At 41.5% G+C, this 17,682-nt stretch overlaps 1 protein-coding gene across 2 annotated transcripts in view; it reads right to left on the bottom strand.

Moving 5' to 3' along the window:
- cdc42bpab (CDC42 binding protein kinase alpha (DMPK-like) b) overlaps positions 1–17,682 on the bottom strand; it is a 113,380-nt gene that overhangs the window by 64,990 nt on the left and 30,708 nt on the right. For both annotated transcript variants that reach the window (XM_079996627.1, XM_079996628.1), the window contains exon 2: positions 7,243–7,334. In XM_079996627.1, coding sequence (XP_079852753.1) covers positions 7,243–7,334 — 92 coding nt within the window. The remainder of the gene's footprint in view (positions 1–7,242; positions 7,335–17,682) is intronic.

The raw sequence follows: 17,682 nt of genomic DNA, 5'->3' as shown, positions 1-17,682 counted from the left end.
TTCTAATAGAAAACGTGTCAGGGTTCCTTTTCACTTTTTTTCCCACTTCTTTAGCTTCTATCCATCCACCAACCAGCACCAACATCAGACCTACTGTACTAATACAGTAGGTCTGGTCTGATCTACACTATTACTGTACATTGGAACTATGAAGAAAAAAGGATGATTGGTAGATTTTCACAAAGACTGAAGAATCTTTCAATTAAATATTAAGGGGAGCTAATAGAGCGCGGCGTCTCCTCTATAATGTTATGTAGCTCAAATGCTGGACCTTTTCAACCAAATTAATGAAAAACTGCTTATCGAACCTGCGTCAACATCAGAATAAGAAACACTTATTACCTCATCCAAGAATCATGAAGGACTGAAAAGGAAAAAAGAAGAATAATGATAACTGAACATTTGGAGAAAGAAACTTGGAGGAAGACATCTGATGAGAGTGTAACTTGTTTCTGAAGAAAAGCTAAATACCATCACAACATTATACCATGAAGTAAGATAAAAATAATATTTGGGCCGTGTCATCGAGCCCTAATAGCTTTAGGCGTCAATGACATAATTAATATATTAATATCATAGGCATCAGGTGGTTTTGATCGCTTGATTTGAAACCAGATTGGCAAAGTGGCCAACGTGACATCAGCACACGCAGTTTGGGTATAGTGTTGCTAGCACGCTTCTAAGACACAGAAATATTTATGTTGGCAGAACAAGAAGTAAAATGTTATCAAGAAAATCCCAAAGTTAACGGGCAAACTATCAAACATTGATCACGAATGAAGCAGTGCAGCTTGAGAGTCTTAAAACATGTATATATAAGCTTCAAGTCTTGAATACTGTATCTTCAGCTTGAGCTATCTGGCCCGACCGTAAAATCGTGCCATTCATATGAAATCCTTTCTGGTTAACAAACGTGGTTGGTCGCCGTGGAAAAGTGGCTAACATAGCGGAGCCTGATGTGAAAGCTTCTTCAGGCACCGCGCCTGTGCTCACGGCTTTGTGCCCGAGAAGGGAAGCTCATTCATCAGCACACATCCACAGCGTCACGCCGCTGCGCCATTTGTCTCCCGGCTGCTGACAATGGGAGGACAAACTCAAAACATTCAGATCTCAAGCTCTCTCTCTCTCTCTCTGTCCCTCTCTCTCTGTCCCTCTCTGTCCCTCTCTCTCTCTCTGTCCCTCTCTCTCTCTCTGTCTCCCTCTCTCCCTCTCTCTCTCTCGTTCCAGCATCACTTTCTCTGTCTGCTATAGTCCACCTCAATGTTTCTGCATTTGTTTTCATCCGTCTTCCCACTTGTCTATAGTCTTTTCGTCCGTCTGTTTTTTACACATTGTTGTAAGGTTCTCAATGTTTTCATCGACTTGCAAAGACACTTCAACTTGAGCACAACAAGTTTCCATCACAGTGCATGTATAGTCCATACAGTCAGATGACAACACAGTATTGTCAAGTACCCAAGAGCGACTACTTAGTACTCACAAGCTGACTGCCAATAAGAATAGTACAACTGTCTGCTGCAATATCAGTGTGATCGGTGTTATTGAAGGACTTGTTTCATTCAGTTTTGTTCAAACCAAATCAGATATAACATGAAACTGACACTGGAAGTGTTCTGGTGCTGAAGGATTTTTACGATCAGCGCAGTATCAGACCAGTCTTGGTACGTGCAACCCAAGCATCTTCTACGGACTAAGAAACAGTACAACTGCGATTCAAGGTTAGCTATGCCTCATGACCCTAGAGCTACATCTGTGGCTCTAGAAATACAGCGGTGAAATCACAGCGCCTTGCTTGAGCGCTGAATTAATTAAAAAAGAGCTCCCTCGGATAATAATTCTGCTAATTTTATAATTAATGAATCTAATCTAACATGGAAGCCACAACAGTGACACAAGCTTGTCTAAAGGGTGTCCTTTTACCGCAAGGCAGTACTCTGAGTGAGTTACATCACACACATCACACAAACATGAGCCATGACTTCGACAGAGACGGGAACCTACCAACGGTCCTTGCTTTGTCTCCAGTCAGACTGAAGTAACGCTGTGAGTATTGAGTGAGTGCATTCTCATTTCTGCATTTGTCGCTCTTCCCCATCTCAGTGTGTATGTGCATGCGTCTCTCTCTCTCTCACACACACACACACACTCTTTGTTTCTGTATGCGAGTGTCTCTCTCTGGTTCACTTTCTCTCTCTCCCAATTTTCTGTTCTCTCCAACTGTCTCTCAGAATCTTAACATAAATTCGCCATATACATTTTGACATACAAGGAATTTTCATTGGTACATTAGTGTATAGATTGTAAAACAAATAAGATAATGATTGGATGTAAAATAATAATAAAAAATAACCTTATTAATCTCTGGGGATACATTCAGGAATATAAGTATATTATTTATTCATTATGTTATACAGTATATTTATGTGCGTGTGTCTAGTTTTCTATACTTCTCTTTTTTCCCCCCACTCCGTTTCCTATGTCAAAAGCCATTGGAAGGCACAAGAAAGGCCTATCCTCATCAGAAAGGAGGCATTTGACACCTACAGTAGGAACAAGGAGGCCCTGCAGTGTGGTTCATCAATCCTACATGAAACACAACCCCAGTAAAAACAATATATATCTCACTGAAATCATATCCTGCAGACTCCTTGAGGAAAACAACAAGACAAACAAACATGTGAACGTGACAAAAAGTGGAAATATTGTTTAATTTGTTCGATGCCTCCTCAAGGCCTTTTACAAGCCAAAAGGCAAAGGGACACTCCAAATGACGGATGGTTACCTGCCAAAACAGCTGCTAGAGTAGGCATATTTAACAGCCACAGTAAAAATCTACTACCTTTTGGCAGGCAGCTAGCGCCCATTTCCACTCATTTGAGTTTAGTGTGGATTTCACATGTCGTCGCAGTCGATTAAAAACCTAGTCTATGCCAACAATGAGCACACACATGAAACACGTGAAATTATGTCTTAATTTCAATAACGGGGTGTACGGATGGGTATTGAAAATCCAATATATATTTTACGAAAACATCGATATCAATAAATTGACAATATTTTGGGGATGACTATTGGTGCTCTCATAAGATAAAACAATGATTAGTATTATGACCGAGCAGGTACACGCATTGCTCAGAACAACTACAGTATGGCTAATCTACGAGTCTATGGAGTTCAGAAAAAGATCAGTTATTACAATAACCAAAGTCCCACACGATATCTAGTCTCAATTCTCAATATTGATATTATATCGACATATCCCCCCGCTCTACATGAAAAATTGATTAATTTCTGGAAAAGCGACAGAATACAAACTTGGGGAGCACAGTGAAAGACAAATAGAGGTGTGCTTTTCTCACAGGACACTCAGCATATACAAAGTGTATTGGCTAAAAAACACCACTGCTACCTTGTCCCTCCAACATTCCCCAGCCCTGACATCACAACCTGAAAATCAGCGATGAGCGTGTTTCAACCTCCCTCCGACAGAGGCGAGAGAAAACAGAACACACACACACGCAGCATGGTTACACTGTCACTTCAATCAATTTACTTTTCCTGGGTTTACTCTGAAAGAGAAATTCGGAAAGTTTCCTCTAGCTGCAAGTGTAATCTTGCTCACCTGCGAGACTGGAGGCTGAAAGGTATACTCATACCCTCACGCATGTAAACATATCCATGCAGGTACACACCACAGGGGATTCTGGGTAGACGTGGCCCATGAGGCTCACAGGCATACCGATGTACATGCCTCCAAGGATGTAAGAGTCTGCCAGACTAAAGTGAACTAAATGCTGACGGACTGAAGGTAGGATTAGGGTAGGATCTCAAATACAGAACATTAACTAGAGTGGAGCAAATAAAGAAGCTACTACTAACTAGATTTTATTTCGATACAAAGGATCATGATACAATTACAAATTGATAAAGTGATATTTTCTTCATAATGACATATTTTGCGATTAACCTTTCAGTATACCATCTGATGCGCATTACAAAAATATTTTGTGTATTAACATATATATTGTAATTTCAATATTTAGGTTACTGCATTGAGTGAGGACATACAGGTACATCTCATAAAATTAGGATATCATGAAAAGGTTCAATATTTTGTCACTCATTTCAGAAAGTGAAACCCATATATTATATAGATTCATTACATGTAGGGTGAAATATTTCAAGCCTTTATTTCTTGAAATTTTGATGATGGTGGCTAGAGATAATGAAAACCCAAAATTCATTGTCTCAGAAAATTTGAATATTGTGAAAAAGTACAATATTGGAAAGTCATGGTGTTACACCCTCATCAGTTAATTAACTCAAAACGCCTGCAAAGGTTTCCTGAGCCTTGAAATGGTCTCTCAGTCGGGGTCAGTAGGCTACCCAATCATGGGGAAGACTGCTGACTTGACAGATGTCCAGAAGACAGTCATTGACCCTCTCCACAAGGAGGGTAAGCCACAAAAGGTCATTGCTAAAGAAGCTGGTTGTTCACAGAGTGCTGTATCCAAGCATATTCATAGAAAGTTGAGTGGAAGGAAAAAGTGTGGTAAGAAAAGGTGCACCAGCAAAAGGGATAACTGCAGCCTTGAGAGGATTGTCAAGCAAAATCCATTCAAGAATTTGGGGGAGCTTCACAAGGAGTGGACTGAGGCTGAAGTCGGCGCATCAGCACGAATCCGAGGCATGGGCTGCAAATGTCGTGTCAAGCTTCTCCTGAACCAGAGACAACGTCAGAAGGGTCTTACCTGGGCTGTGGAGAAAAAGAACTGGACTGTTGCTCAGTGGTCCAAAGTCCTCTTTAAAGATGTAAATTAGTAAAGTATATGTAAAGTAAATTAGTGAAGTAAATTTTCCATGTCATTTGGAAATCAAGGTCCCAGAGTGTGGAGGAAAAGTGGAGAAGCATAGAATCCACATTGCTTGAAGTCCAGTGTGAAGTTTCCACAGTTAGTGATGATTTGGGCTGCCGTGTCATCTGCTGGTGTTGGTCCACTGTGTTTTCTGAAGTGTATAGTCAACACAGCCATCTACCAGGAAATTTTAGAGCACTTCATGCTTCCTTCTGCTGACAAGCTTTATTGAGACGCTGATTTCATTTTCAGACTCGGCACTTGCCCACACTGCCAAAGGTACCAAAAGCTGGTTCAATGACCATGGTGTTACTGTGCTTGATTGGCCAGCAAACTCGCCTGATCTGAACCCCATAGAGAATCTATGGGGTATTGTCTAACCCTAACCCAACAATGCAGATGACATGAAGGCTGCTATCAAAGCAACCTGGGCTTCCATTACACCTGAGCAGTGCTCCAGGCTGATCGCCTCCATGCCACGCCGCATTGATGCAGTAATTCATGCAAAAGGAGGCCCAACCAAATATTGAGTGCATAGAAATGAACATACTTTTCAGAAGCCTGACATTTCTATTTAAAATATCCTTTTTTTATTGATCTTATGTAATATTCAAATTTTCTGAAAGACTGAATTTTGGATTTTCTATAGCAACAATCATCAAAATTTCAAGAAATAAAGGCTTGAAATATTTCACTCTATGTGTAATGAATCTATATAATATATGAGTTTCACTTTCTGAAATGAGTGACAAAAAATATTTAACTTTTTCATGATATTCTAATTTTATGAGATGTAACTGTAAGTAGAAAACTACTGGAGCATTTTGCTGGCATGAAATGTCAAGTTATCATGTTACAAGGTCTGAAACCAGGAAATCAACCTAAAGGTGCATCATGTCAATCTACACTCACTGGCCACTTTATTAGGTTCACCTTGCTAGTACCGGGTTGGACCCCCTTTTGCCTTCAGAACTGTCTTAATTCTTTGTGGCATAGATTCAACAAGGTGTTGGAAACATTCCTCAGAGATTTTGGTCCATATTGACATGATAGCATCACGCAGTTGCTGCAGATTTGTGGGCTGCACATCCACGGTGCGAATCTCCTGTTCCACCACATCCCAAAGGTGCTCTATTGGATTGAGATCTGGTGACTGGAGGCCATTGGAGTACAGTGAACCCATTGTCATGTTCAAGTAACCAGTTTGAGATGATTTGAGCGTTGTGACATGGTGCATTATCCTGCTGGAAGTAGCCATCAGAAGATAGGTACACTGTGGTCATAAAGGAATGGACATGGTCAGCAACAATACTCAAGTATGCTGTGGCGTTTAAATGATGCTCAATTGGTACTAAGGGGCCCAAAGTGTGCCAAGAAATTATCCCCCACACCATTACACCACCACCACCAGCCTGAACCGTTGATACAAGGCAGGATGGATCCATACTTTCATGTTGTTTACGCCAAATTCTGACCCTACCATCTGAATGTCGCAGCAGAAATCGAGACTCCTCAGACCAGGCAACCTTTTTCCAATCTAACAATTCTATTGTCCATTATTGTTGAGCTTGTGCAAATTGTAGCCTCAGTTTCCTGTTCTTAGCTGACAGGAGTGGCACCCGGTGTGGTCGTCTGCTGCTGTAGCCCATCTGCTTCAAGGTTCGACGTGATATGCGTTCAGAGATAGTATTCTGCATACCTTGGTTGTAACGAGTGGTTGTTTGAGTTACTGTTGTCTTTCTATCACCTTGAACCAGTCTGCCCATTCTCCTCTGACCTCTGACATCAACAAGGCATTTTCATCCACACAACTGCCACTCACTGGATATTTTCTCTTTTTCGGACCATTCTCTCTAAACCATAGAGATGGTTGTGCGTGAAAATCCCAGTAGGTCAGCAGTTTCTGAAATACTCAGACCAGCCCGTCTGGCACCAACAACCACGCCACGTTCAAAGTCACTTAAATGCCCTTTCTTCCCCATACTGATGCTCGGTTTGAACTTCAGCAAGTCATCCTCACCATGTCTACATGCCTAAATGCAATGAGTTGCTGCCATGTGATTGGCTGATTAGCTATTTGTGTTAACAAGCAATTGAACAGGTGTACCTAATAAAGTGGCCGGTGAGTGTATAGTCTAAGATAAAAGCAGCTGAAAGAAAACTCCCTGAAACTGGAGCCGTCACAATCATTACAAAATCAGCTGATCCCAAATATATGAGCTGACTGCGATCATCTTGTAAAGTTGATAAGATTCAATATCATGTTTCCTTCCAAATTGAAGGGGATTCTATTCCACAATTGTGTATTTTTTTCCTGGAAAACTGTAACATGATTTATGTGGTGATGGTTGAAACAAACCAAAAAAAACAACAGGAAGCAACTTACCTCTCCGAAGGCTCCTCGTCCAATCACCTTGAGTATCTCAAAGTCCTCCTTGTGCAAACGCATCTGCTTCACCTTGGAAGTGAAAGGTTTAGCTGTGTGGAAGAAGACAGAACAAAGTTATTGTTTTAATTCAAAACAATGTAGAAACTTGTAAAGAACATTTTGCACTTTTGTGCATTTTCTGATATACATAGAAGACAAGAAACAAGCGCCAGAGTTGGACAGCAAAGGAAAAGCTAAATAGCTTAATTTATGTTTGGTATGATTAAAAACATGACTTATCATTTCCCTATTATCACTATCAAGGCATCTAAACTTTCTTATTGCCAGAAAAATGTATTCTCTTTATCAACACACTGATGTTGTGGAATGACTAACCACTGCAAGGAAGCAGGGGCTAGAAGTGCTAGCAGCAGATTTGTAGTTTTCTCACTGTATGTTTAGTTTTGTCCCCAGGCCCTGGTTTACTGACACAGCAGTGAAAAGTGGGTTCAAGCACTCGCCTTCTTGGCAGTGCTTCCAGACGCTAAGTTATGGTCTGACAAGTTAACTTTTAAATTAGATTTTCTTTAGGATATTACCTAGGGATGTTAATAATTGACCATTTAACCGTTAACGCACAATAAGAATTTTGACCCATTAATGCTATCGGTTAATCAGTTAATAGAAATTAATAAAAAGACAATGTTTTAGGTAATTAAAAATTTAACAAGTGTTTCTTGCATGGTAAAAGAAAAATAGGCTATACGATCTATTCCTTAAATACAACTCATGGGGACGACACACGCGCAACCACACGTGCCTTTCATTTGTAGACCCAGACCAGGTGAGGTTCGTTCCCAAACCCAGAAGTGCCGGCCACGGTAAGCTAAGCTGTTTACAAACGAAACAGAGTAACGGAATGAAAATTATATATTTATTATTGAACTGTTAAAAATAAATTAACGATGTGTGACTGGATTATATATTATTTAAAGTAATGAAATCATTTTTCCCCAACCTAATTGTGTGCACCCTCTAGTATAAATGTAAAATACTGACGTCAAAATAGAGTACTCATGGCCATCCCTAACGTGGTCAACAAGTCGGAATTTTGCCATTAACACAATATGAATTCTTGACATTCTAAATAGTACATTTTAATGATCAGTTCACGAGGGTTTGGGTATCAGTCAGGAAAAAAAACAAAACAATTCTAAATTAGCATCCTTAAAATTAACACAAGATTGTGATGATTGCATTCATCTACTCTATACTAAACCTGTCTCTGCTTTGCACCATGAAGCTCAGGCTATACTGTAGTGTTGTTGCAAGAGGGGGATTTCTTTTAACTAGAGCGCAAACGGCAGCCTTGATATTTATATCGTGGCTGAACCGGACGCAGCGATAGTGGATGATAAAGCTGTATATTGTTGCCCCCATGGCTTTGGTTCCTGGTGGAAAAATGGGACTTGGGGGGGCGTTCTGCGAGAGTCGCCAGTGCTCTCGCCAGAGATCCCATCTACTACCAACAAAGTCAGCATTTCCCTCGTTTGTGGAGAGCAGTCAAACCATTTCCCGGTTTACATGATCCCAGCCTGCCGCGGAAAACCCTGGGTCAGTGAGGGCAGCTTATCGGTTACACTGATAGTCTGATATTAAACACAGAGTGCAGGGGTGTCCACCGCTTTAGATCAACTTTTACGAGAAGGATTGGCCTAGACAGACATTAACTAGTGTACACCCACACGCAGTATCTCAGCTTTATATAACCTCTTTGATTGACAAAAGAAGCTTTCTCCTACGTAGAAACATCTGCTTTCCTCATTCATGGTGCTAAGCGAGTTTGTGTAGACGTTGTGTGTTAATGTGCACTCCTGTGCATGTTTGTGTGTGCGTGTGTGTGTGTGTGTGTGTGTGTGTGTGTGTGTGTGTGTGTGTGTGTGTGTGTGTGTGTGTGTGTGTGTGTGTGTGTGTGTGCATGCGTGGGAACTGACCACCAGCCAAGAGCTGGCACTCTTCGCCCCCTTCTGCGATCCCTCATCGGCCAATCGCAGCGCTAAAATGTATCTGGTCGCCATGACTCCATAAAAACTCTGCTGTTGGGGGGAGGGATTAAAAAAACGACATTCTCCCACTGTGAAAAAGGGAAATGCCTGCTGAAATAAAACAAACAGACCAATGAGCTCAACCACCTCTCGCTGCCTCTCTCCCTCCTACAACTAGTGACCGCTGGGGGACGGAGGAACACAAGGTACCATGACACACACACACACACACACACACACACACACACACACACACACACACACACACACACACACACACACACACACACACACACACACACACACACACGCACACACGCACACACACACGCACACGCACACGCACGCACACGCACACACACTTTTTTACACTAAACCATAAACTGTGGATGTGTATTTATTAACAAGGGGGTTTTTGTAATACCAAAACATAAAACATAAATAGGTAGCATCACTTTAGAAGAAAATTAAACACTTAAACACTACGTCTAAATAAGATGGGCTTGGGGTATTACATTTACAGTATGTTCAAGTTAGGTTATTTCCTATCTTTGAAATGTTTTGCATTCGTTTCACATAATACTGCTATCCCTTTTCAGCCTGGCATCTATAACAATATTGTTAACAACATTGTTTTTACAGTTAGGTATTTACTATAGTCTTTATTTTAGTCTACTCCTTTATTTCAAGAGAGCTACAATAAAGTAGGAGTAGTGGACTGACTGAACACCGCAGACCAGTCCACTACACCTGAAATATCTAAGTATCTACAAGAAAAGGAGAGAGAGAGAAAGATAAAGGCTGGATAAAACATCCAATACCAGTTTAAGTGCATCCCAAATTGAAATTCTTATTCATTGTTTCAAGTTTGAGTTTTTCCAGAGAGGTTTATGAGTCCTGGGTGTGAGCATGGGGGTGGGGGGGCTTAAGCTAGTGGTGGTGGTGGTGGTTGAGACCCCTCTAGTGTGTTGGTTCGCAGCTACTTGCTGACTCGGGGACTTCGCTAAACCAGCAAGATGAGAAATGTCTTTCATCTTTGAGCCACGCGTCCACGGGCCCCCTCCACAACAAAGCACACTCAGAAAAATTTAGCTGCATACATGCAAACACAATTACACACGTGAAAATGCAAATACACACGTCTCTCCCCCCCCCCACACACACACACACACCTGACTCAACGCTGGTTGCGATAAAAAGTGGAGCACAAAAAAGGCGATTATATCATTTGTTTTTATAGAGAGAGAAAAGTGTAGGCTGTCAGTCCAACAGCGGGCACTTTATAACAGCCCTGAAAATCTGGCTTTGGCCTGTGATTTATATATGGAACATCACACACACACACACACACACACACACACACACACACACACACACACACACACACACACACACACACACACACACACACACACACACACACACACACACACACACACACACACACACACACACACACAGTGTGTGGTTTGGGAGTGTAGTTGGAAAGGAAATTCTAAGGTGAATGTTTTCTACATGTCATTGCCAAACACATATGCATGATCTATTTCATTAATAGCGGGCTAGTTAATGGGTGGTCCGAACAACAATTGAACTAGTATGTGTATAGAAAAAACTTGACATAAATGGATATGCACAATTACTTATCTAATGACTAAATAAAAAAACACAACACCTTCAGTTTGTCACTTTTGAACACAAATAGTCACCATCCACCGCTACATCTCAATAGGAGACATAAGAAACAATGAGTGAAACTACTTTTAAGCAGATAGGGGCCTGAGTTAGAGAAATGATAAAACAAATACAAATAAATTACATATTTTTCAAAGTACAATACTTTATGGTACTGTGACCATACCACTTGCATTTACCCGATGATCAAATGATCCATGAGTGGGATTTGCCGTGACACAGTGCACTCATCCATACAACCGGAGACAAAAAGCATACAGTGTTTAACTTTATATCTTCACTAGCCATCGAAATGTACCGGCTACAAGGCCCAAACATGGCAACGGTTGCTATGACAAGGTGTGGCACCAGCCCTGTGTGATTCTTTTGGAAGGTGAGTATCTAGGCTGCAGCTGACTGAGGCTCTTTGTGCTCAGAGGGTTTTGTAATTTAGCAGCGCTGGCACAGAGCGCAGTGTGTCAGTAGAGCTGGGCGATAATAGGGGCTGTCGTAATCATGAAAGTTTAGTTGATGATTAATTAACAAAAATAGTTGCGATCAACGATTTATCTTTTGTTCATTTTATTGTTTATTTTATATGATCATTCAGGTAGATGGTTAATTTGCATCAACTCATGGAAACTCTGCTAATTCACATTGCATTTGTAGCATTTCCAACATTGTTTTAAATTTGGATGGAAAGATATGATTGCGGAATTTCTCTTATTTATTATCACCATCATCATAGGGAAGTTTACACAGTATTAGTACATATATAACCATATATACACACAAAAGCCCATTTAATAAATCCAATTGGAGGTCACTGAATTTAACTATATGGTACCATGAAGTGCTACATATCAAATCAAACACTAATATTTCAGACATAACATTGTGAGAACATTTTGATACGTATTTTGACCATTTAAGGTCGTGAAACCTTTTATAAATGTCGGCAATGCACACAAGCAAACCACAAGGATGCTACCGGACCAAGGGATTCACACACAAAACACAGGCAGACACACCCAGGCAGGCAAATTGATGAACAGACACACGCCAAATAACTTACAGATACACCCACATATGCAAAGACCGCGCGTGCGCGCGCACACGCACACACACACACACACACACACACACACACACACACACACACACACACACACACACACACACACTTTGCATGTGCAAAACACGCACATGCACACTGCGTTTGGCCCTAGGATGCCGTGAAACTGGAAAAACGTGAGTGACGCCAGCTAATCTTCGTAGCCAGACTGGTTTGGCCCAGTCTTCTGGCTGGCTAGCATCAGTGCCGCGGTTCCACGTACCAAACAGAGAAATCTGAGCCACTTTCTACGTGAAACTCAGTAACTACGGACAAGTGTGTTCACTTAACAGCCTACCCACAAATAATATGCTGAACCAGCACCCCCCCACGGCCATTTCCATGATGTTCCTGAATGTGTGTTTATATAAAACATTGTATTTGTTCTGGAAAATAAATCTACGTATGTGTGCACAGGTATTTGTTTGGTACAACCTATATGTTTGTATACTGCAAGGTGTGTGTTCGCATGTGAAAAATGTGTGCATGACGTGCAATTCACTCAAGGATGCCCCAACCCTGAGTGACATGTATGAAAGAGTATTTCATTTTCCCTCGCTATTCGAAACAAGTGCAGCAGAAAGAAGAAGGGTGGAGGCCAGGAATGTGACACAGACAGCCAGAGAGGTTCCCACACTAAATATATTATTTAGTAAATGATTTTTGAAATATTCCTCATGCTTTGGCAATGTACACTTTGAATTACATTGAACAAAGAGACACAAGAATAGAAAGTTAGAGAGAAGAGCAGATAGAAAAAAGATGAGGAATTATTGGAAAACAGAGCAGAATTACAGACGGACAAGGAGTCAACAAGCACAGAATGAGTTAAAGAGAACATGGAAGAAGGGTGGTTGTAAAGAGGGGCATAGACAGAAACAAAAACAGAAAATAAAACAGTAAAAGAGCGAGAGACAGAGAGCGAGGGACAGAGATAGAGCGAGGGACAGAGACAGAGCGAGGGACAAGAGCGAGCGAGAGACAAGAGCGAGCGAGAGACAAGAGCGAGCGAGAGACAAGAGCGAGCGAGAGACAAGAGCGAGCGAGAGACAAGAGCGAGAGAGTGAGGGTGAGAGAGAGAGAGACCGTAAGAAACCAACAGTGGGAGACAGTGAGAGAGACAGTAAGAAACAGACCGTGGGAGACAGAAAGAGAGAGAAAGAGACAGAGACAGCCGGGCTCGACAGTAACAGTTGCCCAGTTGTCTTCGACAACCAGACTGAGTCAATTGGCAACCATTTCGTGGCCCCTGGTTGCCCCCTTTGGCAACCACTTTTTCACATATTGCTGTTACAGTCGGAACCAGAACGCTGCACGCGCATTGGTGCGTTTACTCACGTGCGCACAGGCACCTATGGACGTTTTAAAGCCTTTCCTTATCATCTGTGATATGAAAACAGCAGATTTCCACCCAGTCCGAGAAAGTGAGTGTGCGTCCTGCTCATAGTTAAGTTATAACATAACGGGGGGGGTGTTATTTTATCATTTTTTATAAAAAATTTTCGCCATCCGCGACCAATTAACGTGTGGGCACGGAAACCTGTGTCAGAAGTGATGGGAACCCGGAAGTATATTTCAGCCCGTTTTTCACCGTACATGCATCCATGTACAGTTAACTAAACCTCAACTAAAAACTAAAACTAGGTGTGAACAAAACATTTTAGTTATAACTAAACAGACAAAACAAAAAAAACTGAAACTATATTGTGTACTTACAAAACAAACTAAAATAAAATATACAGTAAATGCCTTTAGTTATAGTCTTTTTTCAAGACAATTTTAGAGAAGTTAATAGTTAACCGACATGGAGAATTTTGACGGATTCATACAAACAGTTAAAATATTATAAAAAAAAGTAACTTAAAAAAAGATTATTGACTGGTAAAATAAAAATAGGCTATACAATCTCATGGGGGCAACACATGAAACTAGGGCTATGACGATTACCGCAACCAGTCATGTGAAGGAGGAGAAGGGAGAAAGGGAAAATTCTGAATTAGCATCCCTAGTCAATTTGGTAAAATTTGTCAATATAGCTGTTACAATACAATAACCAGTTCTTATCTTCGTTGACAGGCGGCATTAATAATTAGCATGGCTCATAACTCATCTGGTAGAGAGATACTTTTAAATGGAAAGATGCAAATTAGAATTTACCATAGTTAACAATGAGGGGACAAACAGGACTGTTGAGATTGTTACTGACTGTGTGGTGAGCATATACTGTACATGTGCGTGTAAGAGAGAGACAGACACAGGTTAAGTGTGATCAGGCCAAATATGCCCAGAGGAGTTTGTGTTATCACAGCTCTTGTCTGTCTTGACTTGTGTTTCTTTCCCTCTTAAAATTAAAATTCTGTAAAGTATCAGATAAAACACAAACTACAAATCTTTTTTTTTTGGTTAACTGTAGTAAAGCTTTTAAACATTATTTTATGTCACATTTTCATTGGGCACCTGGTACCACTTTGGCACCAGCCATAGTGGTACCGGGTGCCCAATGATTGTGCCTATACGATCGGTATCTACACTGGACCGAATCGCAAGGCAGATTTTGGTTATTAATTCCAGTGCCTAATTCCAGTGCCATGCTCAAGATGCCAATTGAAAGATCCACCCTCCGGTGCTCCGAAACCGCCACACGCGCCATTACTTAACATTATGGTTTGGAGCACCGCTTGAAATCCTCTGCGTGACGCACCTCAACTTTCCTCTCCTGTGTGAACAGTGCGACTCCCCTTTTGGTCTAGAGCCAAAAGGTTGCTCTGATCGGCTAGCCAAATAAGCCAATCAGATCAAATAGGCAGGTCCGATTCATATAAACTTTTTTATTTGTTAATATGTGAAACATATATGAAAAGTAATGAAGGACAAATGGGGTTAGTTCATAAAAATATATCTAAAATAGGAACAAATATATATTTTTAACAAAAATAAGAAGAACAAAAAAATAGCCCAGGATCTATTCATCTATTTATTTTAGATGTATTTTATTTTACTGAACTGCCTTCTTGAACGAAACAAAAAAGCATTGTGAATCCAAATCGGAGAGATTTCAAATATGTCGGACTTCAACACATTTTCCCGGTCAAAAACTGGCAATTACCGGATAACGGAAACACTGTGGCAATTATATTTTCAGTTTCGGCAACCAAAAGCTGATGCCTGGTTGCCAACCTGGCAACTACTTTACTTTTACTTTGAAGTTGGTGTCGAGCCCTGGACAGAGTGAGACACAGTGAGGGAGAGATAGCGATAGAAGGAGAGACAGTGAGAGAGAGAGACAGTGAGAGACAACGTAAGAGACCGAATGAGACAAAAACAAAGAGACAGAGTGAGAGACAGAGCAAGAGACTTGAGTAAGAGAGACCGAGAGAGTGAGAAACAGTGAGTGGTAGACAGTGAGAGGGAGAGACAGTGAGAAACACTGAGGGGTAGACAGTGAGACAGACAGTGAGAGAGACAGTGAGAGACAGAGCGAGAGACAGTGAGAGACAGTGAGAGACAGAGCGAGAGAGAGAGAGAGAGAGAGAGAGAGAGAGAGAGAGAGCGAGAGACAGAGCGAGAGAGAGCGAGAGACAGTAACAGACACAGAGGGAGAAAGTGAGACACTAAGAAAGAGAGAGACAGTGAAAGTGAGAGACAGAATGAGAGACAGTGAGCGAGACAGAGAGAGAGTGAGAGTGAGGGACAGTGAGCGTGAGAGACAGAATGAGAGAGAGTGAGACAGAGTGACAGACAGAGCATCTCCTAGCTAGAGCTAGCTAGTTCCAGCTAGCGCCCAGCCCTCTACATGCACCGCTGACAGCAGCCTCAGCTCCACATCTGGAAGCCATAACATTGGATTATTTACAACCGCAGTGAGGTAACAAGACAAAAATGCAGCTTGCAAGAGCAGAGACAGGGAAGAGTGGGGAAAAGTCAGAAAGAGAGTGAGGGAGAGGGGGAAAAAAGAGAAGTAGACCAGGGCTTCCCAGATTACAACAGTGGGGTGGGGGGGACCTGGGAATGGCCTTCTGTTCCCTCTGACCGTGAAGGGACCACTGGGAAGGGGGTGTGGGTGGGATTGGCATGGCTTATCGCACCTCATAATGGGACCCGGGAGTTTTCTGGCTCTGTGTAAACCCTGGCTGAGGAATTACTCCGCGTAATAAAAAAAAAAAAAGGCCAAACAACAGGTCTGACTTCGACCACCGATAGATCATAAAGGCCCAAATCGTGATGAAGGGCTTTTGTGTTGGAATGTATTCAATGCTAATTCACTGGTGACCAAAAAAAATCTGTCATGAAAGCATCCTGAAAAACACAGACATCATCCACAACTGCTTTTAAAGGAGCCTTTGAGCAAGGCAAATAACATCCAATGACTGCAGTGGGAATAAATAACAGGCCAAGAGCAGAAGATAGTTTTCATGCATATCTACAGTTGGCTACTTTGAACTTTTTCCTGTTTATTTTTGTTTAAACACCCACAGTCATTTTTCCTGGGAAATTATGATATCTCCCCTTTCCATAAGAATTTTAAAGCCTTGTAATTTCCTATTGATGTCACATGGCAGTCTTTAGAGGAATTCACCCTAATAACAAAAAGCGCTTGGAGCATTGAATCACAGGAAATATGCTGCTAGTCTGACTGTAACATTAGCTTCCATTTTAAATGGCTACATCAGTGACATCTCAATGCTACTGTGTCAGCAGATGCCCCTTGGCTAACTCATACTTTTAGCCAACCCCTGTCCTACCACACAAATCCACAATGTTCCACAGTTCCATAAACGTAAGGGTTTAAAGCTAGGTAAAAAAATTACTTACATAAAAAAGTAGATGTGAAATGGATCATTAAAGTCTAAATTAAGCAAAGACACTTCAATAGATGTCTGTTCACTTGGGCATCATCTTGGTAATGCTCCAGAGCAGTAAATTTGTGGCCAAAAAGACAAGACTCTTAAATCTTTCAGTTGCCGATTGACTACATCTAACATTTTGTCCTACTTATCACCATTTACACTTCACAATCAGATGCAGCAATGCATTATGAACAACACAGTTAAAGAGTGATAAATCTTCTGTTCACTGTTGTCAAGTTTGCAAGTGTGGAGTTTGCTTGTTCTCCCCTTGCTCACATGGGGTTCCTCCATATAACATAAGAACCCCCAGTAAAAACATGCACAAGAAACATCATCTGACCAGTGATGGATGTTGAAGTTGGTCCCCGGGCGCTGTATTGTAAGCTGCCCACCGTTCCTGACCCTGCCCCCCGGGGGAAGGACAAGCCTCCATGGGAAAAATGCGGAAAAGACATTTCACGGCCTCCATCTGCGTGTGTGTGTGTGTGTCGGCCGTAGCTGCACATAATACATGTGTTGTGGTGTGTGTGTGATAATAAAAGACAAGCTGAAGCTTGTCCAGTTTAATCTTAATCAAAGAAAACCTTTTTAGACATGACAACATACGAAACAAGCGTGAACCTAAAACCATGATTAGAGGATTTCCTTAATCACATGAAAACAAAAAGGTGTGGTGATGCTTTGCCGACGCAATAGGCGTTTTCTGACCAAACAATTTTGGGGGACTCCCTGAGGGGAACTAGGAACTGGGGAGGTCCCTTGAGAACTAGACACCTCC

The sequence above is a fragment of the Zeus faber genome (assembly GCF_960531495.2).
Source record: "Zeus faber genome assembly, chromosome: 2".
In the NCBI taxonomy this organism is placed as follows: domain Eukaryota; kingdom Metazoa; phylum Chordata; class Actinopteri; order Zeiformes; family Zeidae; genus Zeus; species Zeus faber.
Note: the sequence above shows the minus strand (reverse complement) of the source record. Positions and strands in the feature narration are given on the sequence as shown.